This window comes from Peromyscus eremicus, chromosome 16_21 (assembly GCF_949786415.1).
Source record: "Peromyscus eremicus chromosome 16_21, PerEre_H2_v1, whole genome shotgun sequence".
Classification (NCBI taxonomy): domain Eukaryota; kingdom Metazoa; phylum Chordata; class Mammalia; order Rodentia; family Cricetidae; genus Peromyscus; species Peromyscus eremicus.
The window spans coordinates 48067083-48094117 of NC_081432.1; the positions used below are offsets into that span (position 1 = coordinate 48067083).

At 38.7% G+C, this 27035-nt stretch overlaps 1 protein-coding gene and 1 non-coding gene across 2 annotated transcripts in view; both read left to right on the plus strand.

The window, feature by feature from the left end:
* Col19a1 (collagen type XIX alpha 1 chain) overlaps window positions 1–27035 on the plus strand; it is a 300361-nt gene that overhangs the window by 23371 nt on the left and 249955 nt on the right. Inside the window, exon 5 of the mRNA XM_059281419.1 lies at window positions 26848–26971. Within this exon, the coding sequence (XP_059137402.1) occupies window positions 26848–26971 (124 nt within the window). The remainder of the gene's footprint in view (window positions 1–26847; window positions 26972–27035) is intronic.
* LOC131894034 (small nucleolar RNA SNORA64/SNORA10 family) lies at window positions 12123–12258 on the plus strand. Its single transcript, XR_009374821.1, has one exon. It is a non-coding gene; the product is annotated as a small nucleolar RNA SNORA64/SNORA10 family (small nucleolar RNA).

The window sequence follows — 27035 nt, forward strand, 5'->3', positions numbered from 1 at the left end:
TTACGTATTTGTTATTGATAAAACTCTGCAATCAAAACTTTTACTTGCATAAAGAAATAGGCTTTAGAAAATTAAATATATTTTTGGAGTAATCTTATTGGCATTTAAAATAGACATAACTGGTGTCTGATTTTAAAAGTGAGACTGATGTTGTATTTATTTCCATATATACTATGTTTTGTGGTGAATTAAAATAACAGTTGACCTCAGGTGCTTCCTCTATATACCAAATAGAGTTTGAAGTGACAAGAAATTGTTTTGAAGTTTAGTTTTCTGGTATTTATTTCTTGGGTCAAACTTGAACATCCTTGTGTGTAAATGCACCGTTAAGGAAAAGCACCATAGTCCCCCTGGGTTTAGCACTCAGCATAGATGTCTTTGTGTGAAGATTGATGCAGCATGCATGGATGTTTTCACTTTCGACACACATCTTATTGCCTATCCTCAAATTCTCCACATAGACTAAGCTCATAATTCATTTTCCCCTCTAGAAATGTTTCTTTTAAACTTCCTGTTTTGTGATGTTTTGGAAAGACTTTAATTTAATGCATTCTTCTGTTCACTTATTGATGAGAAATAAAGATGTTATGGAAGAGCATAAATTGATATTGGAAGTATATCAGGAGTAATTGTCATGTGGGGTACTTTCATTAGGTACCATAAGGTATGGCTATCCTGGTGACCTCATGAGCAGATACTGAGGAGCGACCAGTAGTTCCTTGCTTTGTTATGCATATGCATATGCTGTAAGAAAAAGCAAGATACTCTGTGTGTGTGTGTGTGTGTGTGTGTGTGTGTGTGTGTGTGTGTGTGTGTGTGTGTGTAGGGAAGGAAGGAGGGAGGAAGGTTAAGTACTGGTAGATAATATTTCCTAATAAATTTAGGAAAGGCAATACATTCTGTTCAAGCATTAAAGATGCATTATTTTTTTTTCCTGTTGATTTAAATGCCTGTAAGTCTGATATTGTGAGAAAAGAATTGACTGGAGTGAGTTATTTTAAATTCATTGGACTTGTATGCAAGCAGAATAAGCTGATTTTAAAAGTACTGCCACTGTTAGGCAATGCTGTTCCCCCTTTGAGTCCACAGGATTATAAATGAATTGAAGTTTGCTTTCCAACCTTCGGCTCTAAATCACTCCCCAGTCTCTGGACAATCAATGAAAGTGAATTTTCTGGCTCTGCAGAGCATAAGCCCAGGTTCCTCCATGGCAGGAAACTGGAGGGTGTCTGGTTAAGCTGACTACCGAGTGTCAAGTCACTTGGCTCCTCTCCACTTACATTTCATTCACTGAGCCAAGTATGCTAGGATGCTTCTCTTGCATGATGCCATTTTGATTTTTCAGTGGGCCTGGAGTAAAGTTGCAGCTATTTATACATTTGTAAATAAGCTGCCTTGCAGAGTCAGCATGGGAAAAGGCAGATGCCGTTTTATATGGAAAATGAAAATGCTTTCTGTGCCTGAACTTGTTTTTTATTGTTCTGGCATATTCTACTTGACATTCATGAGGGAAGAAGCCTCGTGAATGTGGGGATTAGAAACCTATTTGAGTACATTCAATATCTTCAGCCTGGCTTCCTGTCGGACACCCAAAATTTGCTCAAGCAAGGATCTTCAAGATTCCTATACTTTTATCTACCTATCTGTATCTATATTATTGTACATTAGAGGTCTATTGACTCAAGGGTGTCTTGAGAACCTGTTGAGTTTTTCTTGATTTGAAACTCCTGTCCATGTCTTCAGAATTTCTTGAGCTAACAAAGGGTGAGTATCGGTGCTGTAAAAGATTCTGGGTGGCACACTATCTAGTCGTCTGAATTATCTTTTCAGGGGAAGTTTTTTTTTTTTTTTTTTTTTTTTTTTTGTCTTAGGGTTCTAAGTCTTATTGCTAAAAGAATTTAAGAGTGGACTCAAATGGAATCTTGAAGACAATTTCTTAGACTTTAAAAGAAAAACCCTCAGGGCGGCCAAGCAGTAAATCTGACCAGAGAAGCAGAATGTGAAAGAGAGAGAAAAGAAAACCATGTTTTATGAAGCAGCATGGAGGTTAGACACATGGCAAGCAAGTGGACACGTGGCAAGGAGAAAGGAAGCCCAGAGTGTCAGGGAAAGGGTGCTGAGAGCACAGATAAAGGGAACGTTTTCTGTGTAATTCAGGAAGGTGGGAAGACTGCATTCCGCAGGATACTGTGCTGTGGGGAGGAATCTAGGGGAAGGAAAAATACAGTATCTCTTTAAAGGAAAACATGCTCCACCTACCTCTTTAGATTGCTTAAGAGGAGCCTACCTTCCTAGGAGCTAGACCTTGGACAGGTGACTGACCTGGCCCAACTGGAGTGTCATGTCCACCAGGCCAGAGACGCTGTTCTCTTAACCAAAAGGAGTATTTTTCTTTTCTTTTTTTAATGAAATACTTCATATTTTTATTTTTTTTATTAATTTTATATATCAACCAGAAATCCACCTTTCATCCCTCCTCCAGCTCCCCATCACCTCCCCCCCCCACCCCGCACGCTATCCCTTCTTCCAACAGAGTAAGTTCTCCCATGGGAGGACAGCTAAGCCTGGTACATTCAGTTGAGGTGGGACCAAGCCCCTCCCTGCTTTATCAGGAGTGAGCAAGGTATCCTACAATAGGTAATGGGATTCAGAAAGCCAGCTCATGAACCAGGGATAGATCCTGACCACACTGCCAGGGGCCCTTCAAATAGACCCAGCTACACACTGTCTCCCATATGCAGAGGGTCTAGTCCAGTCCCATACAGGTTCCACAGCTGTCGGTCTAAAGTTCATGAGTTCCTTTGAGCTTGGTTCACTTGTCTCTGTAGATTTCCCCATCATGATCTTGACCCTCCTTGCTCATAGAATCCCTCTTTTTCCTCTTTGACTGGACTCCCAGAGCTTGGAGCTCACTCATAAGTGGATACTAGATATAAAGCAAATGATAATCAGACTACAACCCACAGCTCCAGAGAAGCTAGGAAACAAGGAGGACCCTAAGAGGGATGTATGGATCACCTTGGGAAGAGGAAACAGAGGAGATCTCCATGAGTAAACTGGGGATAGAGGGGCAATAGAGAGTAGGGGATAGGGGATAAGAACATGAGGGAACAGGATGATCGAGCTGGGGGAAGGATGGAATGGGAGAGCAATGAAGGAGATCTTTTTTTTTAATTAAGAGATTTTTTCCATTCATTTCACATATCAACCACAGATTCCCCTGTCCTCCCTCCTTCCACCCCCAATCCTTCTCCCCCAACCCACCCCCTATTCCCACCTCTTCCAAGGCATGACTCCTTCCATGGGGAGTCAGCAGAGCCTGGCACATTCAGTTGAAGCAGGTTCAAGCCCCTCCTCCCTGCACCAAGGCTGAGCAAGTGTCTCACCATAGTTACCAGGTTCCAAAAAGCCAGCTCATGCACTAGGGACAGGTCCTGGTCCCACTGCCTTGGGGCCCCCTAAACAGTTCAAGCTAAACAACTGTCTCGCTTATCCAGAGGGCCCAGTCCAGTACCATGGAGGCTCCTCAGCCATTGCTCCACAGTTCATGTGTTTCCACTAGTTTGGCCAGTTGTCTCTGTACTTTTTTCAGTCATGGTCTCCATATATCTTGCTCATAGAATCCCTCCTCTGTCTCATTGGACTCCTGGAGCTCCACCTGGGACCTGGCCAGGGATCTCTGTATCTGCTTCCATTAGTCACTGGATGAGGGTTTTATGATGTCAGTTAGGGTGTTCAGCCATCCAATCACCAGAGTAGATCAACTCAGGCACCCTCTCAACCATTGCCAGTAGTCTATGGTGGAGGGAGACATTATGGGGTAAGGGAGAAACCTGGTGTTAGGGAAATTCCCTGGAATCCATAAGGATGACCCCAGATTAGACTACTAGCAACAGTGGTGAGGGGGCTTGAATTGACCAACCCTGGTAATCAGATTGGTGACTACACTAATTGTCATCATAGAGCTTCCATCGAGTAACTGATGGAAGCAGATGCAGAGATCCACAACCATGCACCAGGAGTATTTTTCTTAATGAACCTTTTTTAATATTCTAACAATACAAAGATGATAGTTCATAAATTTTGAGTTTCTATGTGTTGTTGATCCTAAAGCTATCACACTCAGAACTGGATTGGAAAATGGCGAATATATTTCAAGGAAAGAATTTTCTTATTGAATCTGATATGGTGAATCACCCCAATTCTCGGGTTATTTATGTAGTGCTGTCTGGCATACTATGCTAGGGTGGATTTTGAGGCCATACTGAGTTCTGTAGATTTTTAGCACTATGACCCATTAGAGGAAAGAAAAGTGTGGGGAGCTCCAATGAGTTTCAGATCTGCAACTGTTGTGATTTATGATAAAAACTCTGGAAGCTGGTGGGTTTTGCATTTGAAGTGACACCTATGAAGAGGGGTAAACTGATGTTAATCATGAAAAATATCCAGATACTAAGACTTTGAGAACTAGAATAATATACTTTACTTTTTATGTATTTAACACATATGTCACTGGGTGTGTTAAAAAAAAAACTTAATCTTTTACAATGCTAAACATATTCTACTTAGAATGGAATAAATATATTCTGATTTTTGTTACCAAAATAAATCTCTAGTGAAGAGGAGTCGTCTTTCTCTGTCTCCTTAATTAACTTGGTGGTTGCTTTATGAAAGCAGGGTTATATAGTTCCATACTTTTACATGGAAGTCAGGGATAGTCAATGAGAGTAGAATGGTGGTTCTGAGAGACCAGAAGAGGTGTATTAGTCACTTTTCATTGCTATGAAAAAAACACCATGACCAACAAGGCTGGTGGAGGAAAGTTCATTTGGACTTACAGTTCCGGAGAGAGAGTCCATAATGACTGGAGGGTGAGAGGGGAAGCATGGTAGCAGGTGACTAGAACAGGGAGCCAGGAGGTTACATATTCAACAGCAAAACAGAAGCAGAATAAACTGGAAGTGGGCGAGGCTATGAACTCTCAATACAGTCCCTCAGTGATTTACTTCCTCCAGCAAAGTAGAACCATCTCCACAAACAGCATTGCTATCTGGGGACCGAATGTTCAAACACTTGATCCTGTGGGAGGATTCTTCTCATTTAAACTAGCGCAGTTGGGCAGCAGGAGGGATGGAGAGGATACTAAGTCACAGTGAGACAGGAGTAGCTCCTGGTGTTGGATAAATGTACATGGTACATTTCAAAAGGCTTGAGAAAAAGATTTTGAAAGTTTCTCCATAAGGAATTGATGACCCACTTGAGGTGATAAATACATTTAATTTCATTTTAATATCATTTAATTCATACATGTATCAAAAATTATATGACCACACCATCTAGGTATGGTTTTTATATATCAGTTAAAGTCAACTTGAAAGATCAAAGGACAAGTAAAATTTTTATAGGGACTATGCTTGCAGTCCATTGAGAAGATGGAAGTATCAATGGATAATCGCCAAAAGCTAAGAAAACGTCATGAAAATAAAGTCTGAACATGTCTCAAAGAAAGGGAAGAAGTAAGTAGAAGCTAGTCTAATTTGTGTTTTTGTATTTTAGATTTTTTAGGGGCCTCTGGAATTTATCATCTCCCTTGGAAATCACCCTGAACCTGACTGGTGCACTGGATAGCTTGTGTTAAAATTTACATCTTGTCTTTGCTAGTTTTGAATGATGGATCCTATGAGCATGGCTTTTCACATAGGCTTTTATACAAAGTCAGGGTTTTTCTTTAAATTATTTATTTTTTTTCATTTATCTTACGTCCCAACTGCAGTTTCCCCTCCCTCCTCCTCTCCTCCAACAAAATCTGTCATTAGTCAAACTCGGGATTTTAGTATTAGAAATAGCACTACAAAATATGGGAAAGGGATTTTTACTCTATATGCACGATTATTTCCAAAAGACTGATGTTTAGAAATGAAAGCCATCTTCAGGGATCCTGATAGAGCACTAACTCTGTCCCATCACATTCATGTCCATGTATACTTTGTATTCTCTGAAGTCTTCTGTAGCATTAGGGCCCATGATTCTAAATTCATATGCGTTGTTTTTTAAACTTAAATTTCATGCAATTACAAATAGGAGCTAGAGGGTGTCTTCTAACTACCATAGGTGCTCCTAAATGGTTTTGTTCAGTGAAAGGATGAATAAGAAGCATCATTAGTAAGTCCCAGAAATTCAGGCAATCAAAGCTTATTTCAGTCAACAAACATTGAATATCCCATGACTCAGCACTGAAGGATGTTCCAGGCTTCTACTGGTAAGGGATTTGATCTGTTTTTCCTTCCTGGAACCTGCTAGAGAGATACAGAATACAAGGAAAGTTACACTTCCTTAAAAACTTTACAGATCTGTCCATTTCCCTACAAATGTCATGATTTCTTTTTTAAAAAATATTTATTTATTTATTTTCATGTGCATTCTTTTTTTTTTTTTTTCTTTCTTTTGGTCTGGGTAGGGATGTCCAGTCCCTGTAGTTACAGACAGTTGTGAGCCACCATGTGAGTGCTGGGAATTGAACCTGGACCCTCTAGAAGAACAGTCAGTGTTCTTAACTGCTGAGCCATGTCTCCAACCTGAATGTCATGATTTCATTTATCTTCACAACTGACACAGATTCCGTCATGCCACATTTTCTTTATCTGTTCCACTTCCCAGAGACAAAGCCGGTCAATTCCACTTCTTAGTTATTGTCAACAGAACAGCAATAAACATGGAAATGTCACATGAAGTGAAGTATCCTAGACTGAGAAAGGTGAATACCACCTATTTACTCTCATATGCACATACATAGTAGAATATGTAAATAGCATATATATGATAATTAATCTCTATATATAATTGTGAAATTAAAAAGGGGACCATGAGTGGGGGAAAGTAAGGGAGAGGAAAATAAAAGAGACAATAATGGCGTACATGTGACATGAAAAAGAGCTTCGGATGGGGAGGGGACTTGCAGGAGGGGGCCAGGAGGATAGGGGAGGGAAGAGGAGGATGAGGATCAACAGGAACCAAGTATGTATGAAATGCCATAATGGACCCCATCACCTTTATGTGTCAGAGAGAAACAGCAACCACGGACTGTAGAAAGGGCAGCTCAGCTGTTAAGAACACATGCTGTTCCCACAAATATGAGTTGGGTTCCCAGCACCCACATCTGGTGCCTCATAGCACCCTGTAAATCCAGCTCCAGGAGGACCCAAAACTTCTGGCCCCTTAGGGCATTGGCCCTCACATGCATACACCCACTCACACATAGAAATAATTAAAGCTAAAAGAAAAACTAAAGAAAGCTTTAAAAAATACAGCGAATAATAATAATTAACAACAACAGTAATAATAATAATAAAAAGTTTTGCTTTTTCTTTGTACTGACTTAAGAAGACTCTGAACCCTTTTGTCTTTCACAGTTCAGCATGGTTAAGCTATGTGACTCAAAGCCCACCCCTCTGTCATTGAGGCTAAACTTTAAGCATCACTCCTATAAGGGCCAATTTTCAGTATTTTCATTCCTTCCCTCATATGGGCCTGTTTTCTAACCCGTGTTTCACTTTTTTTTTTTTTTTTTGCTCTTAGTTGGGTCCCTTCCAAGTGCTTAGAAAGAGCTAAATTCTGAGGCATGAAACCATGCTCAGAACTCTGACACAAGCTTCTGATTCCTGAGCGGTTTTAAAGGATCACTTTGCTGTTCCATTAAGCTATGGAGAGTGACTATGCGTCTCCTGGGCTTTCCTTTGGGCATTCTTTGGTTTTGAGATAGGAAGCTTCCTATATAAGGGCCATGTGACTTAGCTAAAACCCTGCCCAGCTGTTTTATGAGACTGACTGACTGTTACACATGATTCTTTATGTCATCACGATACTTCCTTAATTATCATCTGGCATGCCAAGAATGTGAGGTGAGTCACTGCTCATGCATTCTAAAATGGAAGGGAAGACCAGAGAGCTGGGCTCAGGACTATGGAATTGTTTAAGTCAAGCTCTTTAGCAAAATTACTAGTGTTAGATCTGAAAGAACTTAAAGATAACCCTTGTAGAAGTTTTAAATAATGTATGGAAATATAAAATTACCTCATTTTAACGACAACTTGCATTTTTTAAAGTACATTCATTCTAAAAATGGTGAATATTTTATAACCTTAAACAAAAATAAAATATTCAAATAATTGACAAGAAAAATTTGATTTGCTGTGACTAAATATTTTGAGTGAATTTGTCATAGATTTGTGAGTGAGAATTTTAATCAGCACTGATACACATGACAGTACCATGAAGGATTAACATCTGGATGCTTGAATGTAAGTTTGAATTAGGCAATCTTACTTGAACCTCTCATTTCCCTCTTTACATCTTGGGATCCTTGTCTCAGCAATTCCCCAGAGGTGACCTTTCTGCCTTCCTCATTGTGACCTTTGTCTTCCCCCAGTCAGCCCACTCTGAGACCTTTATCCACCGTTAATTCTTTGCTCTCGTGTTTTCAACTCATCTCTCCATAGTATCTTAGCCTCTTATTCTTCAAATACATACTTAATCCCACCCTAGTCTAGATACATTTTCCTTAACAGCCCCCTTCACTCGCAAGCCTCTCAATGTTACTGACATATTGTCTTATTCATCCCTTCACCCATTCACATCTGACCAAGATTTCTTCAGCCCTCTAAAATTTCTTTTTCTGAGATACTGACAATTATTGTTCTATTTCCAGTGCCAATAGCATCCGTATTACAATGTCTCTCTCATACCTATGTTTATCTTTCCTGCCAACTGGGCTGCGATGTAGCCTAGAAAATCTACTGCATGCCCTGTCTTTAGCATCCAGCCCTTGCTAATGTCCTCGGTCAAATTTGATTCATTTTTGTGCTCCAACACACTTCACTTTTGATGTAATTTTGTACACAATCCTGACCTCATTCTGACCTGAGTCCTAAGTCCCAGAAGACTCAATCATTTGGAGGGTCCAAGTGATGTCATGAGCACATGACAGCTTCTGTTGTTGTGATACCTACTCCTTACCTGATTATCTAGGGGTCCTCAGTTCCCCGTAAAAGGCTATTTAGGTTCATTTTCTTGGAACCACGGGCTTGTTCATCACGTGTTCATGTTTAAAACAAGAAAGGTATGATTGAACTGGGGATGCAGCATATGCAATGCCCTTGGGTGTCAGTTTAATTCTTAGGTCTACAAGGAAAATATAAATCAAAACAAGAACAGAAAAGGCAAGTACGTCCACTTCCATCATTGTTTTCTAAATTGCTTGCCATGAATCCTGCCCTTGCTGGAAATTTCTATCCATGAAAATGTTGCTTCACGAGATCCAGTCAAATTCTCCTCAGACCTGCTCATCTTCAGACTTGAGGTACCAGAGTTGCCCTGTAGCTTATGACCAGAGTGCTGTGTCTATGTGCATGAGCACACACATGCACGTGCATGCGAGTGTGCACACACACACACACACACACACACACACACACACACACCCTTTGGAGGGGTATAGTAAGGATCCAATGCCTCTGACTCTGAAGCACTGAGGCAGCATTGTGTCTGCTCATAGCCTCACAGAGTTATCAGTAAATATAGTTCTACTGACTCCTGGTTCTCCCTCCATGGGGCTCGAAAGTTAGAGCTATGAATGTGAGCAATTCTTTCAATTGCCCTCATGTTGCCTTGCTCTTTTGACACACACAAATAAGCATATAAAATTATCTGTGCTTAGGAGGGCTATACAGAAAAGCGCTTTATGATAGTATGTCACTGTTGAGTTCAGCTTTGATGCTAGCACAGAAAAAGTTCTGCAAAGTGTTTCACTTGATTCCTAAATGATCATGGATACTCACTGTGGACTGAAAGATGAATAAAGGCATAGTCCATGCTTTCAAGTTATTTCTGTCTCAAAAGACAGAGAGGCCAACAATTAGCTATTATGGAATGTAATGTCATATATATTTGTGACATGCACTCTGGGAGACCAGATGAGGAAGAGTTTCACAGGGATTTGAAAGGTTGAGGCTTAAAGTATGAATGTTCCAGGTGAGCTGGGGGGACAGCATGTGCTGTGGCTGTTAAAGGGAGTGTTACAGTGGTTTTCAAAGGCCAAGGCAGCTGGAGGGACACAGAGAACCCTGTGTGGTTAGTAAACATAGGTGTGAGAGCGTCTAGCTAGGCAAGGCTATTCTGAAAGGCCATATGTGTTGGTCTGAAGAGTTTGAACTTCATTCATCTAAAAAGCCAAAGGTGTAGGAGCAGCAGCATACACCCTAAGAAAAGAAAAATAGGAACTGTGTGAATGCCATTGAGAAATCACAGCTTTCAGTTAGGTGTGAGACTTCCTAAGTGGATCCCGAAGCAAGAGCTGAGTTCCCAGATCCCAGAAGGACATTCCCAATTTCCAGGGACTCTTGTGAAGACTAGGTTGAACTCAGGATATTTTCATCTTCCTTGGGTGGGAAACGGTGAACAGGACTCACTTGCAATGAGTCTCTATTTCTGAACAGCAGCTTGCTTAATTCGCCTTCATGTTTTTGGTTGTGTCTTTTGCTTGGAGGCTGGAAGGCATTTGTAAGGAGGGCTTGTGTTCCACAGGAAGTCATTTGTAACATCACAATGAACAAGTGCTTACCAGAACAGGCGAGAAATTATTAGAGCGTCACCCAAGCTTTGTTTTCCCATTAACAACCTATCTGTCTGAATCCTCTTAGCAAACACAAAAAGGCTAAGATTTCAGACTCTCTGTGGCTCTGAAAAAAAAATTATCCCCAAGCCCAAGGGAAGGCATTTCGACAGACTCTCCAGCCCAGCGAGCCAAATTGCCTGTAAGTGGACAGGTGATGTGGATGTCAGCTGGGAAAGAAATGACTTACTATAAACTCCAGGCATCTCTCACTTCACTCTCAGGAAATGTAACTTGTATCATATTTCTCTTCCTGGAAGATGTTCAGCAAGGCAGAGTCCTCAGTGATACTGGTAAATACGGAAGTTCTTTATAAACCCTGCCTCACACTTATTTGGAATGGAAGAATTAATTTGGAAGCCTGTTCTTAATGTTTAAAAATAGAATTTTTTTCCATGTGGCCATTCATTTTAAAAGGAAAAATAAATAAACAAATGTCAGTCTTGTTAACTACGATCTGGAAAACTCGCCTTAGCTCTACTGGAATAGCACTTCCTGAAAGGCAGCTTTACTTAAGGCTCTGGGCTATGAACCAGTTGAAGAACTAGCACTGGGACCCCTGTAATCGAAAATGAAGCCGTTCAAACAAGTCATTATTTGGAAACAAATTACACTTGGTTTGGGGCACATAATTTACAAAGTGAAGTTTTTCTAAACCAGTTACGGCCTCCTTCTTGTAGCTCATGAGCATTGAAAGTTTGAAAACGTGCACATCTCTGTTCTCTTTCATGGATTCCTCCTTGCCTCGCATTCTCTATTACACATCGAAGAAGTAGGCAGAAGGAAATAGCAGTTAGGAGGCTCTTTCCTTCCTGATCTTTGACTCTGCAGTTTGGTTTTATTTTTTGCTTTGTGTGTGAGACAGAGATGCGGTTGGCCCCTTTGCAGACTGTGATTCCTTTAGGAATATAGAAAACTCCATCAGATGGACCTTCCCACACAATGACATGACTTAATATATGAAGAAACATAAATTGATGACATTTCACCATACTCTTTATTTTTCTCATCAGAAAAACATCTAAGCTTGTGATGAAGAATAAATCAATCCGTCTTATACTTCCTTCTCTCCATAAAACAACTGTGCCAACACATATTTGAGCACATTTTAGAAGTGAGTTGTCTGCAATGTTCTTCTTCCTAAAGTTGCCAAACTTCCAGTGCTTGCCACCTGGAAAGGACGGTCCCTACTGGTTTCTCATTAGGTGATCAGCCAGGGATGCCTTCCAGTATGTTCACTTTAAACCTTCCATCCTTGAGAGACGAGGCTCTAGACCTTCATTAAGTTCACTTTGTGGGTCCAGAGCAATATCAGACCCTGGTGTGGGAACTCAGTTGGTGAATGGGGTGGAATAGACACTGACTCAGAATCTGTGCAAAGGGTTCTCCTTTCAATCATTGCTCAGAACAATCAGATTTATGATCATTACTTTACATCCTAAAGAGTTATTCATTGCCTCCCTCAACTCTGGCAATAACACAGGTCTAGTGTGTGCTTGGTGGATTCTCAAGCAAGAGAAGAGGATAGCCTTCCTAATGCATAGCAAACCTGCCCCCAAAGTGGCTTCTCTGTTCCCAGGAGTACATCAGCTCCTGGGTGGAAAGGAGTTCTATCTTTAAAAAATTAAGCCACCAATCCTTTTTGATTGCCATTGAGCCAAAGCCACCTTGGATGCCATCTCCAAGACTTACAGCTAGCTACTTGAACCCTGACCTCTAGACTGTGTTCACTAAGTCCCCTTGTCAGGTATTCGCTATCTTGTGAAAACCCAAACCAGTTCTCCATTAAATGACCAAGGCTCCAGCCATAACACATAAGAATGGGTTTTATATACAAGAAAAAAAGTGAATTAACTCTTTTTTTTTTAAGAAAAGAATTATTCATCTTTTTAATTGGGTTACCATTCCATTAGTTTTCTTCCCAGGGTGTTACAACTCCAATCTAGTATTTTGTTCCGTAAGACACAAAGATGCTCCTCATCAAAATTCTTCAATACTTTTTGTTCCACTATGTAACTATTGAGTATATACCGCCCTTGAGATTTTTCACTCCTCCCTGAACGTTGTTATGATTAAAGAAGGAGTTGTCCAAAATATATAAGTACACTATAAGGGAAATTAGTTCTGATTTTCCCCTTCTTTACCATGTATCTTTCCTAAAATCCAACAGACTGCAATTAGCCCATTTTAAAGATATTACTGTGTGTTTTGTGATACTTCCTGGTGTGCTCAAATAACAAGAGGGGAAGGAACTGTAATTATCAACCTCAGGGATACCAGGCAAATAGGAAGTACAAATGTCACAGTGAACATTTTCCTTAGAGACCAAATATGATTTGTTGCTGTTGCAACATCATTGTGTGATGGTAAACATTGAAATGATTCTCCTTTTCTTAAATTTTATAAAATTAATGTTTTATATTTATATACTCACTCCCCAATGCTCAGGAAAAGAAATGGAGACTTCTTTTCTTCATGAGACTCTGAAAAGATGAGTTTTAAGTCAGGTCAGTAGCGACGAGGAGAATCTTATTTGTAACCAAGAGGATGCCAGCAACTTGATAGCCTGGAAAATATTGACCTTGGAATAAAAAGTCAAGAGTTCAAGTCCCATCGTGATCTCTGCCTGGCAGAGGGATGGAAGGGTAGTCATTTAACTTCTGTAGCTTGGATTTCTCACTTAGGAACTAAGGTGGTTGATAAAAATTACTGTCGGGATTCCTTTAGGTTTAAGAGTACAATGTATGGTTTCTCATGACTGAATCATTTGCAAGAATGCAAGAATAATACTGAATAGCATTTTTGTTTAAATCTTCAGCTGTTAAGGTTTTCCCATCAGTGGTCGTAAGTCACTGTGGGGATTTTACATTTCTCTTTGGGAATGACCATCTCATGGGCTTGTTCTTGGACAGTTTTTGTTCCTATTTATTTTTTTTTTATGAAACTTTAGCATCACATGGTACTTACTTGTTCCTTCTGCTCTTTTCCTGCTGAATAGAATATCGTAGAGTTTCCAAAGGTTAAGCAAGTGAACATAGATTTTTATGCTCATTCAGCCACTGGGACAGGATCACAGGCATTGTGTGTTTCTGCAAACGGCACAGGTCACAGTCCCAGCGGCTGTTTAACAGAAACAAGTAGCCCTGTTTTCATGGAAATCATTTTATGATGGTTGGAAATAGGCAATCAATGTATAATATGGTAAATTTTTGAGACTCAGAAGACTGAAGAAAGTAGAGCACGGCGATGTATCAGGTAGTGACTGGAGCCAGGAGGACTTTACGCTTCTTAGAGAAAATGACATTCGAGCTCAGACAAGAGCGATGAGGAGGATTTGTGTAAATGAAAACTCTGGAAAGTTTGTCCCATGAGAGGACACCGAAGATACAAAGGACAAAGGCCTCGAAGACCACAGTGTATTCAAAGAATCAAAATCCAGGTCACTGTGGCAAGTCATAGCTGCCACACAGAATCTGGTGTAGGAGGCAATGTGTGAGAGGCAGGACCTCATTGACTTCTGGACCAACATCAGGAATGTGCCCTTTACTCTGCAAACTTGATGACATGTTCTAAAAATTTTAAGTCATTTTTGATTTTAAAAGTTTATCCTGTCTACCATGTACAGGCCTGACTGTAAACAACAGCAAAAGGAACGTGTATAATCCCGATAGTGCAACAAGAGTTCCATGGAGAGATACTGTCAGCTTGGTCTCAGGCAATGCTAGAGTAGATGGAGAAGAGTGGATAGAATTGGGGTCTATCTTGGTAGTGGAAGGAGTAAGACTTGCCAATGGATTGGGTTGATAATGAAGGAAAGGGAAACATTAAACTGACTTCCAGGGATTTGACAGGAACAGCTGGGCAAATGGCAGTGTCTCTAATGAGTTGTTGAATGTTGATAGAGAGACGCGTTTGGCTAGAAAAGCAAGAAGTTGAACAGAAGAATGATTTTGGCCTTTGAGTAGAGATGCCCAGGAGGAACACAGGCATGTGAGTTCAGAGTACATGACAGGGAGGTTGACCAGGGTTTTATCTCCCTTCTAGCATATCTCTCCTTCTTCTCCTTCTTCTTTTTTTTTCTTCTACTTCCCCCCTCCATGTCACTGGCTCCCCCTCCCCTCCATACCTCAAGGGGATGTTTTGAGTGCTCAGATCTCATAACAGTGGTGTGTCATTTGGTCTGGCTAACTCAGAGGTGTTTTGGACTCCAAACTTGGTCTTCCCTCTGTGTTCTCTACTAAAATTTCTTCCTTTATAATAATCCCTGCAGACCTCAGCTCTCTGCTTTCTAAAGTGAGAACTGATTCTTAGATAAACCTGGTAGCAGCATGTGGCTGATTTTGATGGATTAGTGTTGACTAAGGTCTAGGGTTAACAGAGCTTGTGCTTTATAAACAGAAGCCCTGTCCAGGGAGGAAGAGCAACCTACCAGTGGCTATCACAAACTTGGGCTTTCAGGGAAATAATTGCATAATTAGAGAGAATGCTGGCACCTTCTGACACTTCTTGACCTCCTACCATACATTTAAATGACTTTGGAAGCAGAATTCCATTTCACAATAATTAAACATACACAGAGTGATCAAAGCCATTCTTTATATCTTGCCAAGAGCTTTTGTACAATACACAAACTATCTAAACTTTATTACCTTATTTGTTCTTCTTAATGGTGTTAAATAAATTTTGCCTAGCAAGAAATCTCATTAATCAGCAAGAGAAAAATCACTAGAGAGTATAGTTAATGTAAAATTTGGGTAAATATAGTCTACTCTAAAGTTTTGAACAATAGCCTCTTTCATGAACACTTTAAATGCTATTTTTAAAAATGCGGGTTCATATGTTTTAGTGTTTTGTCATTAATTGTTGAATTTTAAGTATATGGAAAAATATCCACTCAGGTACATTTTCAGTTGAGTATTTTTTTTTTCAACCTTTTCTAATGCTTCAGGGTTTTCTTCAGTGTAAAATGGCAATTACAGACTTATTGGCTTAGTTTTGCCCATTATAGTAGAAAAAGATGGATTTATTTGCCTACTTATCGTTGTTTAAATAACTTGCCTCACTTTCATATACTTTCATATTATCACATATGGCATTTGGAGGGTTAGGAAGAGGTGGTGGTGGAGTCTATACTACTCTTTTGTCTAGGTCTCTGAACAAAACAAGCTAACTTACAGGGAATTTTAAGGACTAGTATTTTTTTTTCCAAATGGAAACAGTTGTGTTTTTGTTTGTTTGTTTTAGGTTTTTTGTTTTGGTGTTTTGAGACAGGGTTTCTCTGTGTAGCCCTGATTGTCCTGGAACTCGCTCTGTAGACCAGGTTGGCCTCAACCTCAGAGATCTGCCTGCCTATGTCTCTGAGAGCTGGGATTAAAGGTGTGTGCCACCATGCCTGGCTCATTTGGGGTTTTTAAATGATCACTAATAGGATTCATACTCTTTGGAAAAATTGAGTAAATATAGAAAATACAAAGAAAAAAAATGAACTCTTTCTCAATTTTGACACCCAAAAGGAAACACAGTAATATTCAGATAATTAGAAATGTATTTTTTTGTTACTGTCAAAACTCCACTGAGGCAAGTTCTCAGATTTGACGCCATTTTCTTACCCTCGCTGGTCATTTTTTCATTCATTTTACATACCTATTACAGATCCCCCTCTTTCCTCCTTGCCCCTCCAGCCTCCCCACCCCCCAAACCCAACCCCTATTCCCTCCTACAAAAAGGTAAAGCCTCCCATGAGGATTCAGCAGAGCCTGGTACATTCAGCAGAGGCAGGTCCAAGCGTCCCCCTCCCCTGCCTCAAGGCTGTGTGAGGTGTCCCATCATAGGTAGTGGGCTCCAAAAAGCCTCCCTGGTCATTTCAACGATGCTGGTACTTGATCCTCACTAACTCCTCGCCATCAGCTTCACGCTATCTCCTTTCTCCATGTGATTGAATTGGGGGCTGCTGTGCAGAGAATGTCAGAGAACAGATGAAAGCTAAAAGATCTCTGCAACCCTGAAATAAGTTCAAAGTCATGGAAGTCATGTGAATCATGAGAACTCAGAGGCACTCAGGATTCTACCTCCGCTACCTGCTCTCAGCAGCCTACACAAAGGGGACATCATGGAAGCAATATTCCCTGGCACCTCTGGATAATTCATAATAGCTTTAAGTTCACTCTCTATGACCATTAGTCATTTAAAATACTGATTTTATATTGATCATTCTTAATTTGGTATGCTTGCGTCCTCACCTGTCCATAAATATTTACATAACACAAAGTAATGTGTAGCAAATAGACATAGGAAACATATGATGGATTAAATTCAAAATTCCATGGAGCCCTCAAGAGTAGGTTAATATTAATGCCTGTGGATAAATTTTAAATGGATGATATTGAACGAGAAGCAATGAATATAAAATAGTGTGAAGGCAGAAAATATTCCATTGAAAATTTATAGCATAGCTATATATATTCATTTGAGTAAAGCTTAACAATATTTTTCTTAATGAGAATATCACCGAATAAGCAACGGATAGGGTTTCTTATAGGAAATTACACTCCATTCAAAAACATTCAGGCTGGATATCTTGGACACAGCAAGCTGTCATTATATCTCTCTGGTAGCACACAAGTAATCCAATATGGCCTCTTTTATAATAGAAACTTTGGCAAGGCCCAGAGAAACTATTCTGTGTCATACCGAGGGTTTGTGAGTGTGTGTCCTGTAAACATGAAGCCAAGTTGGTAAGAGCAGATATAGTTTTTAACATCTTATTTTTAAAACACAGACATTTTTCTTTAAAATGTACATTTTTGGCAAGCAAAAAAAACTCACCATTTTTTGTTCTCAAATACTGAATATAAATTTCTGAAAGAGAAGTATAATAATTATAACGATCTTCATCCACTATGAGTGCACACCAGGGACATTCCACCACTGTATGTTTTGAGAGTGTCATTATTACATGTTAACTTAGCTGCTTAGTCATTTTTGTCACAAGAGAAGCTTTACAGTTGAAAACATTTTAAACTTTAAAATTAGATGACAAATTACTGAAAAGAATCATGTTGAAACTTTATGTATGAAGTATTCAAGTGTCACCCTAAACTTAAATGTGCCTTTACCTATTTCGTTGCTTGGTCACTTACTTCTTTAACACAAAGTCTTCAGGTGTCCCATCGAAATGCTGATCAACTTTATGGTGAACATAATCATTTTCATGTTTGCATTCAGTGTCGATCAGAGATGAGCACAGGGATAATGCAAGTAGAAGATGATAAAAAGTTGCTTCATTATTTTTTGTTTTGCTACAAAATGACTTAGAATAACTGTGTTGCTGGTTTTTTTTTAACCCCCTGAAAGATTAAAAAAAAATCATCTATACTAATAGCAAAAAGAGCAAGGACTAAAATCGTCTGAGTCAGTGTTTTCAGAACTGTGTCAATAAACCAGGGCTTACAATAACCTAATGACTGTTTAAGTCTAGTAGGCATTGACAGCAGTGTAGAAGCCACTGGAGGGTGGCAAGAGGGGACAACAGACGCCTTCCTAGAGAACTCCCATTGCTTTACCTGACTGATACAGTTTATCGTTGTTTTACCTGGTCAGAGCTCACTCGGTAGGAATTGCTTCTTCCTTTGGGAAACTGTGGGAAACAATCAATGACTGTTGTTTAGAATTGCAACCATCATTTGTGGGAAACCAAACACCCGTTGTTGTTCATAAAGTTGTGTGGAAAGACTTGAGAAGGTCATAAGACTCTAACTTTGGACAGTTTTGAAGCTCTGGATAAACAGAACAAGAAGACTAAGAAGAGCTGTAGACTGCTTTCCTGAGTAGTTATCTAGTACCCTCTGAGCGTGCCCACAGAGCAGAGGTGGGATGCTTCAAGCTGAGTCTCAGGGACCCTCTATTTTCTACCTCTCCCGTGCTGGGAATACAAGTTCAAGACATCACACCTTGCTTTAATGTGTGTGTTGGGATTGAGCTCATGTCTTCTTCCTTGTGTGCTAAGCTAATAATTTACTGAGCTATCTGTCCAGCCCTTGTTTATTTTTAACTCTTTTATTTTCTTATTATGTTTAAAATACATAGGTACAAATACACATGTATGTACATATATCAATAATTATAAATCTATGTTGATAAGTATATAAAGTATAAAGAAGAATAAATAACACAATGGAAAGGAGAAGAAATGATTATATAGGAGCAAAATTTATATATAAAATAATATATATTACATATATATATATTTGAAACTAAATTGTCATTAATCTAAACAACAGTGTTTTAAATCTCTGTTAGGTATACTACTGAAAGAAGTCAGTAAGGAAGTAACATAAACAATATATTTTTAAAAGGAGTAAAATGTCATTGCAAAATAAACATTTAACATAAATAAGTAGTGAAGCAAACGAACCACAAAGTAAGTGGAAAACAAACAACAAATGATAAGTATAAATCCTAACTTAGTGATAATTATATTAATTGCCAATATTTACAAAGGGAAATATTTATCAAATGTATAAGATATATGCTATACATCTATATACTATTTAAAATAGACGTACTTCATTTTTCAAATTTGAGTAAAAAGAAATCATTAAAAGTAAGAGAAGTATGCCACTCAATCTGAATTAAAAGATTGTTATAGTGGCTATCCAAATGTCAGACAAAGTAGACTTTAAGGAAAGGCTATTTTTATAATTTATCATTTTTATAATCTTAATCCATCAAAAGGTGATAGCAATGATCATTATGTAGTCACCCAACAACACAGCCCTAAAATACACAAACTCCAACAGATTTGAAGACAGAAATAGGTAATTCAATAAAAATTGTGGAAAACTTCAATACCAAATGTAAAGATTAATGGACCACCACCGTTAGGTAAAAAATTCTCAAGGAAATAGAAAACATGAAGTCTGTGAGATAACTTGTTCTAACAGTTTTCTGGTGGACATTCCTTCCTCAAATAGAAGAATACACATGCTTCTCAAGTGAGCATGGAACATTGTCCAGAACAGGGCATAAATATATTTTAAAAATTCAAATATTTCATATTCACATTAAATATGTTTCCAATATAATAGACTCAGATTAGAAAGCAGCAAAAGATAATTCAAATGTAAAAACATGTGCATATTAAATACCTTGCATGTAAATAACCCATGGGTCAAATATACTAAGATTCATGAGTAGGAAACACAATTTTCCAAAACATACCCACTACAGATAACTCAATGCTTACAAGACCATCTTTGGCAAATCCTATGAATTGCATACCACAGCCCCGCTCCTATTGCCTGGGGTCTCTAGAGTGAAAGTATGGGTTGAGAGATTATCTCTCTTAGAAATATTGGAAAAAGCACAGAAAATACAGCCAGACATTGAGGCCTTGGGGGGAATGGGAATAAGAGTCTAGAAAAGAAAATTGTCTGAGTGAGGAAAAAGAGACAGACACACACATAACAAGGAAGCAGTGAAGACAAGCTCCTCCCACCCTCCCTGTACTCTCAGTATTTGCTCTGGAAGCAAAGCTGGTGAAAGACTGTGAGACCTAAGCACCGTTCTCCTTGAGCATACCTATGAACTCCACAAGATGAGAGACTGCATCCAGTTCATAGACTCCACAGTGTTTCTAAATGTGGCTTTAATAAATGTCTTTGGAATGGAAATAAAGATGGGGATATCACTCACAAAGAGGTTGCAAATGAAGAGTATTAGAGAAGTGGGTTAAGAGATGATTTTAGTTAGCCCTTGTATTTTGGTGAAAATGGAAAGTAGGAGTCCCAGAAGCATAAAGTATCATCAAGGCCTAGAGATACAGTTGGCAGTGAGCCAGGATCTGCAACTCTGAGACGAGGTATTTTAAGATATCTTTCGCTGAACTCTCATGGCTATATTCCTTTCAACAGACCAGTGTGAGAATCTCCAACAGCTGCCATCATGCTTTGCTATTAGTAAGAATTTTTAACTAATTTTACTTTCAACATTTTATATATATATATATATATATATATATATATATATATATATATATATATATATATATATATATATAAAATTTTCTATTCATATCATGTAGTTCTGATTTTGACCACCTAAACATTTCCCTATTCTGAACCAATTTATATTACTTCTGAAACTATATATATATATACACACACACACAAACACAATGTCTCCAGAACACTTCTCCAGTCTCAAACCATTTGAAGAAGCAACAAAGACAGACTAGGGCCTTCCTTCTGTCATTTTCCAAGTTTTACAGTGTTTTGTACCAGATGAGAATTCAGCTGATGATTGTGTAATTCCAAGTTTACTAACTGCTGTTCACTGGCTTTTTTTGGCTTGTCCATTATTGGTCAGGACAGAATTTATGAAAAGTGTGATTAATTGCCAACATTTAAAACTCTAAACTTTTTAGGTATAACTCTAGACTTTTGGCTTCTTTGGAAAAACTGGATGATCTGGCAACACTGACTCTATGTTCCCATATGGTACCAGCTGGCTGGTACTATTTAACAGCTGTCCCTGTAGATGGACTGGGCTGTTGCCTACAGTCCTCACATGTGTCCTCTACATAAGGAAGGACCAGTGCCACTTACTATTATTAACTCATTGCTCCGTTTTTCATATAGAGGGATAAGAGGAATTTGGAAAAGTAAATCTATTATGTTTTCACAATGATATAAAAATGGAGGAGGTATATTGAGGGTCAGTCATGAAAAACTTCCAAGTTCAGTTCATGTATTGGTTGGCGTACATGTATTATCTGCTTCATGCAGGCACTGCTGTAGTTGCTAAGGCCAAATAGGTGAGTGGGATAGACATAAGCATCCAGAGAGTTTACATTCTAGGCTTCATGGAAAGAATCTGTAGCCACTGTGGTGAAATTCTTGGTTTATATGAACAACAACAACAAAATATGCCAGTAGTCTTAAAACCTGCACAAAGAGTGAGAAAGGTGATTGAGAAGAGGGTAGTGGGCTAGCTGATTGTAATAATGTTAGAATTTGGGAGAGAGTGGGTAAGAAGTGAATGGATGGCAAAGATATCGATATATGGAGTGTGCATTTTGTTTGGTGGGTGAATGAGAGGCTACCAGTTGTACAGCCAGGTCAGAGGAAGTCTGATTTGCAGCAAAAGAAGACATAATTTGCAATGCAAAATTGTAAGACCATTTGAAAAGGACACATTAAAGATTTAAAAGGAGGTTTACTCTTGAATATGCAAATATGTCTGTAGGATGGGATATTAAACAACAGAAAACATTATAGTACATTCTAGAAGAGAGAAAGCAATTGGGGAATATGTACCTGACTGAACAATAGCAAGGAACTGGACCTTCAGTATTGTAGGTGGGAAGTGTTGGTGAGGAGTGGAGCTACCTCACCGGATTCCTGAACCATGCATGGTTAAGAGGAATCAGCATCTCAGGAACCAGTGAGGGGTGTATGTGTAGGTACATGCATGGGTTTGTGCATGGGTGTGCAAACACTCCCGTGTGTGTATATATACATATGTGTGTGTGTGTGTGTGTGTGTGTGTGTGTGTGAGTGTGATGGGCATGTGAGTCTAAAGCCACAAGTTACCAACTCACCACCTTCTTTACCCAACCACAAGGAGGTAAGGGTCTTATTAGCTAAAGATTTTGAGCTAGAAATCTTTCAGACTGACCTCAACAAGAGAGTAAAGACAAAGAATGATCCAGGACACCAAAAATAGGGCAAAAGCAAAATTCTACAATGAACACTGAGACTCTTTCATTACCCCCATCACCCTCACACTTGCAAAATGCTTGTAGCCAAGTGAACATCATTTACCAAGTATAAAAAAAATAGTATTCTTTTGGGATAAAAGGAAATACACCTGAATAAATAATCACCATACATTAGCATTGGAAGAGCCCTCGGCAAAACCTCCCAACTTATCATGCTGGGCAGTGAGTCATGCCCATTGACTCACCGTGCCAACATAGACAATACTTTTCACATTGAAAGTAAAATAGAATATCAACCATTATTACATGTGATAAGGGAATAACATGCGGCTTGGGATTTCCTTCAATAGTAGTTTTGCTGTAACTACCTTAAACCTTCCATTTGGAAGTGTATTTGGTGTTGTCTCTTCAATAGTCCCAAAGAGAAATGGCAGGTATCTATGCTTGCTTTTTGTTGTTGTTGTTGTTATGTTTAAGCCAGCAACACTCTTAAAACAATACAGTAATTGTCAATAGTAATTTAGTAAAATTTTATTTGATACTGGAAAAATTCCAGAAGACACAATATCCCATTACAGAGACTTATTTTGAGGGAACTGATAAAAAAAAGTTGTTTTCTTGTCACTTAATTAAAGGGATATAATGATGCAGTTGTGATAATGTCTGTTGCTTCTTTTACTAAACCCTCAACAAAGAAAGTAAAACTAGATTATATGTAAGTGAATTTATCTATTTTTAAGATTCATTTTTTTTAAATTTTATGTCTCTGAGTGTTGGACGGGATGTATGTAGTATGTGCACTATGTGTATACAGTGCCCATGGAGGCCAGAAGAAGACATTCGTTCTCCTGGAACTGGAGTTACAGACAATCATGAACTTCCATGTCTGTGCTGAGGATCAAACCTGAGTTCTCTGCAAGAGCAAAAAATGCTTCTAAGTGCTGAGCCATCTCTCCAGCCCTAGATAGATGCATTCATAGAAATGCAGATGCTTTAGTGTAGCTAGAGTTTTCCTGCCTGGCCCACAGTCAGGACAAATGTCTATCACCCGCCAGTCCCACAGCCACTCAGACCCAACCAAGTAAACACAAAGACTTATATTGCTTACAAACTGTATGGCCGTGGCAGGCTTCTTGCTAACTGTTTTTACAGCTTAAATTAATCCATTTCCATTAATCTATACCTTGCCACATGGCTCGTGGCTTACCGGCATCTTCACAAGCTGTTTCTCATCGTGGCGGCTGGCAGTGTCTCTCTGACTCAGCCTTCCACTTCCCAGCTTTATTCTCCTCCTTGCCCCGCCTATACTTCCTGCCTAGCCAACAGCCAATCAGTGTTTTATTGATTAATTAGCAACACATTTGCCATACATTCCACAGCACTTTAGTAATTTGAATATATTCAAATTGAAGGATGTTTTTCATTCACCCGTTTACCTCATATCATAGCTCAGCAGCATAGTGCACCCCAGATCTGGCTGCTTCTCATGGTCATGTGACTGATGGAGCCCTGTGGCCTCCTGCTCTTCTCCAGCATCACAAACGAATATCGTGTATCACATATCTGGACCCAGAAAAGAACAAAGTGGAAAATTCAACTGTGTTGAACTGCTTTCTACTGCTGTGATAAGCATCATAACCAAAAGCAAAGTGGGGAAGAAAGGGTTTATTTCAGTTTTCAGGTGCCGGTCAGTCTAAAATCAGGGAAGCCAAGGCAGGGACTCAAGGCAAGACATTATAGCAGTCACCATGGAGAAATACTGCATACTGGCTTGCTCTTAGGCTCACATTCAGCTACCTTTTCTCTTTCAGTTCAAGCCAACCTGCTGAAGGATGGCACCATCCACGGGTGGACATTCCTGTGTAAATTAGTAATTAAGAAAATGTCCCATAGACTTGCCCACAGACTAATGGGATGGAAGCAATTCCTCATCTGATGTTCTATTTTCCCAGATATAACAAGTTAACAAACAATATTAGAAAACAAACCAGTTTGTCCCAAAGAACTACAGTTTTGAACCATGAATTTTAAATCATTATAACTAGGCTCAAACATATCTTCATTAAGTAAAAGATGAACCATTGTAGTCAGCACATTTTTGCCAATGAGAAATGAATTTTCTTGTTTCTTGGCATGGAAATCCATGCTTCAGGATTTGATGGACTCTTGGAAAGCATTTCTTCATCCTGTTGATTGCGGAAGTGTTTTTTTTTGCAAAAGTTGCTGAAATGCTTGAAGAAATAGCAGTTGGTTGGCAAGAGGTCAGGTGAATATCACAGATGAGGCAGAACTTGATAGTGCAATTTGTTGAACTTTGGAAATGTTGACTGTGCAATGTGCAGTCAAGCATGGTTTTGAATTGTGCCCTTTCTGATGAGATATGGTGGCTGCAAACATTGCTGATTTTGGCGCCCATCATCAGTTTGTTGAGCATACTTCTCATAGGTAACAATTTCTCTAGAATTCAAAAGTTTTAGTGGATGAAACTGGAGAAGACTACCAGTGACCATAACATTCTTTTGGTGCCATTTGGCTTTGAAAAGTGCTTTGGTGCTCTTCACAAAGCATCATCTCTGGTTGTTGTATACAATCCTCTTTTGGTCCCACATCACAGTCTGATTGAGAAATGAATTTTTGTTGTTGTTGTTGTGTAGAATAGTGCAAGATGACAGTTTAAGGGGACTATTAAATTACTACACATCTATTTATTGAGCTCTTCTGCCTTTCCAGTTTGATCAAATGTTGAGGGAACACTGAATTAGATCCACTTTGCATTCTTTGTTAACTTCTCATGTACTTGTAAGAGCAGCTTAGATGCTTGCTGTCAACTGGTTATCACCAACTCCTGATGGCTCCTCACTAAGCTCCTCATCCTCAAGGCTTGTCTTTTCTTGCAAAACTTCTCGTACCACTGTACTAGCAGTTCCTGTGCCAAATGCATTGCTTACATTGCAAATGTAAGTTGTCTTCATGGCTTTATGACCCATTTTGAATATGAAAAAAATCACCTGCATTTCCTTTTTGTCTAATATTATTTCCAAACTATAAAATAGACAGGGAATAAGGATCATTAGCAAAAAAAAAAAGTAAAGTAGGAAGTGCACATTAAATGATATAGAACATATTGTATTTATTTAAAATATATTCACATAATAGATAACATTTTAGCAATATAAAAGCTTCAATTAGTTTCTTACCAACCTATATTACTGCTTTCCCTTAATATCTATCACCTTACCACTATCATAAAGTCAAAACTCTGTCAGGCTGGCAGCTTACTATGTCTGTCTCTAGATGCACACATATATATATATATATATATATATATATATATATATGTGTACATATAAATAGATCTATAGGTACATATGTGAACATTCTATTTAACCAAGTAAGTAAATTAAAACCTTAAGCAAGCACATCTTTTTCATATTTTCTTTGTAAATTCCCTACCACAAGTGATTCTGTGTCTAACACAAAGAGAAATAAAGAAAGCTTCAGTATTCTCCATAACAGTCTGGTTGTCAGTGTCTCAATTATCACTTCTGGCAGAGCTGAGTATAATATTCAAAGTTAGTAGTTACGAATTAAGTGCATGGTGCTTTATTTATGTATGACAACTTCAAGTTTGTTTGTCTTTAAGGGACATGATTTCTTACTTGAAAAAAAAAAGAAAACAAAAGAAAAGAAAAGCAGTATTACCATATTGCAGAATTCTCACATCCAATGAAAAGAAATGAACATGTTAGTCATTGTCTAATCAAAATTAAACTCAGAATATGTGGATATGTATACTGTGAATTTTTTATTTCCTTGTGTCTTTTACCAAGACCAGTATTTTGAACTTGAGATTGAGGTAAAAGGATATTGGGGACATGTTTTGGCTTCTACCATCTAGAAAGATTAATTTTTCTAAGGGAATGAAAATAAAGCTAAATCTCATTTAATTTAGTGTCATTATAATTTACCAGGAAATCAATATTAGGAACTCATCTTCAAGAGTTGAATATGGTAAAATTTCTTCAAAAACATTCATTGGTTTATAATCAATGTTTTTTAGAATTATCTCTACTCTTCTCCACCAAAAACCACCAAGGAAGCCCACTTTCATTTTGATAAATCACTGCTGTTCATCCAAATGCAGTGAATTCTGAGCTTGTATGTTAGACATCACTTTAGATAAGAGAGCAACATATTACTGTAGCCAACCCACTCATTTACATATCCCAACCTTTAATGACACCATATGATTACAAAAAAAGGAGAGAATGAAAATAAAAATTACATGGGAATGCCGACATGACTGCTTCTATGTTTCTAACACCTGAAAAAATGAATAATGAATTATAAACTCATTGAGAGTAGCTATGACTGAGAGATCATATTTCACAGAGTTTATATTTGGATTTCTTCCCTGGCCATATCAGTCTCCCCACAATAGTTGTCTGTTTTCTTCCCATAGCAAGGTATTTCCCAAAGGCCTTCCTGAGGAGTACTCTGTAGTGGTCACGTTTCGGGTACGAAGAAGCACCAAGAAGGAGCGGTGGTTTTTATGGCAGATTTTAAACCAGGAGAATATGCCACAGGTAAGATGACAATTCGTTTGATTAGGTCAGGTGGTTCTTGTGCTATGTACCCAAATCTGGGAAT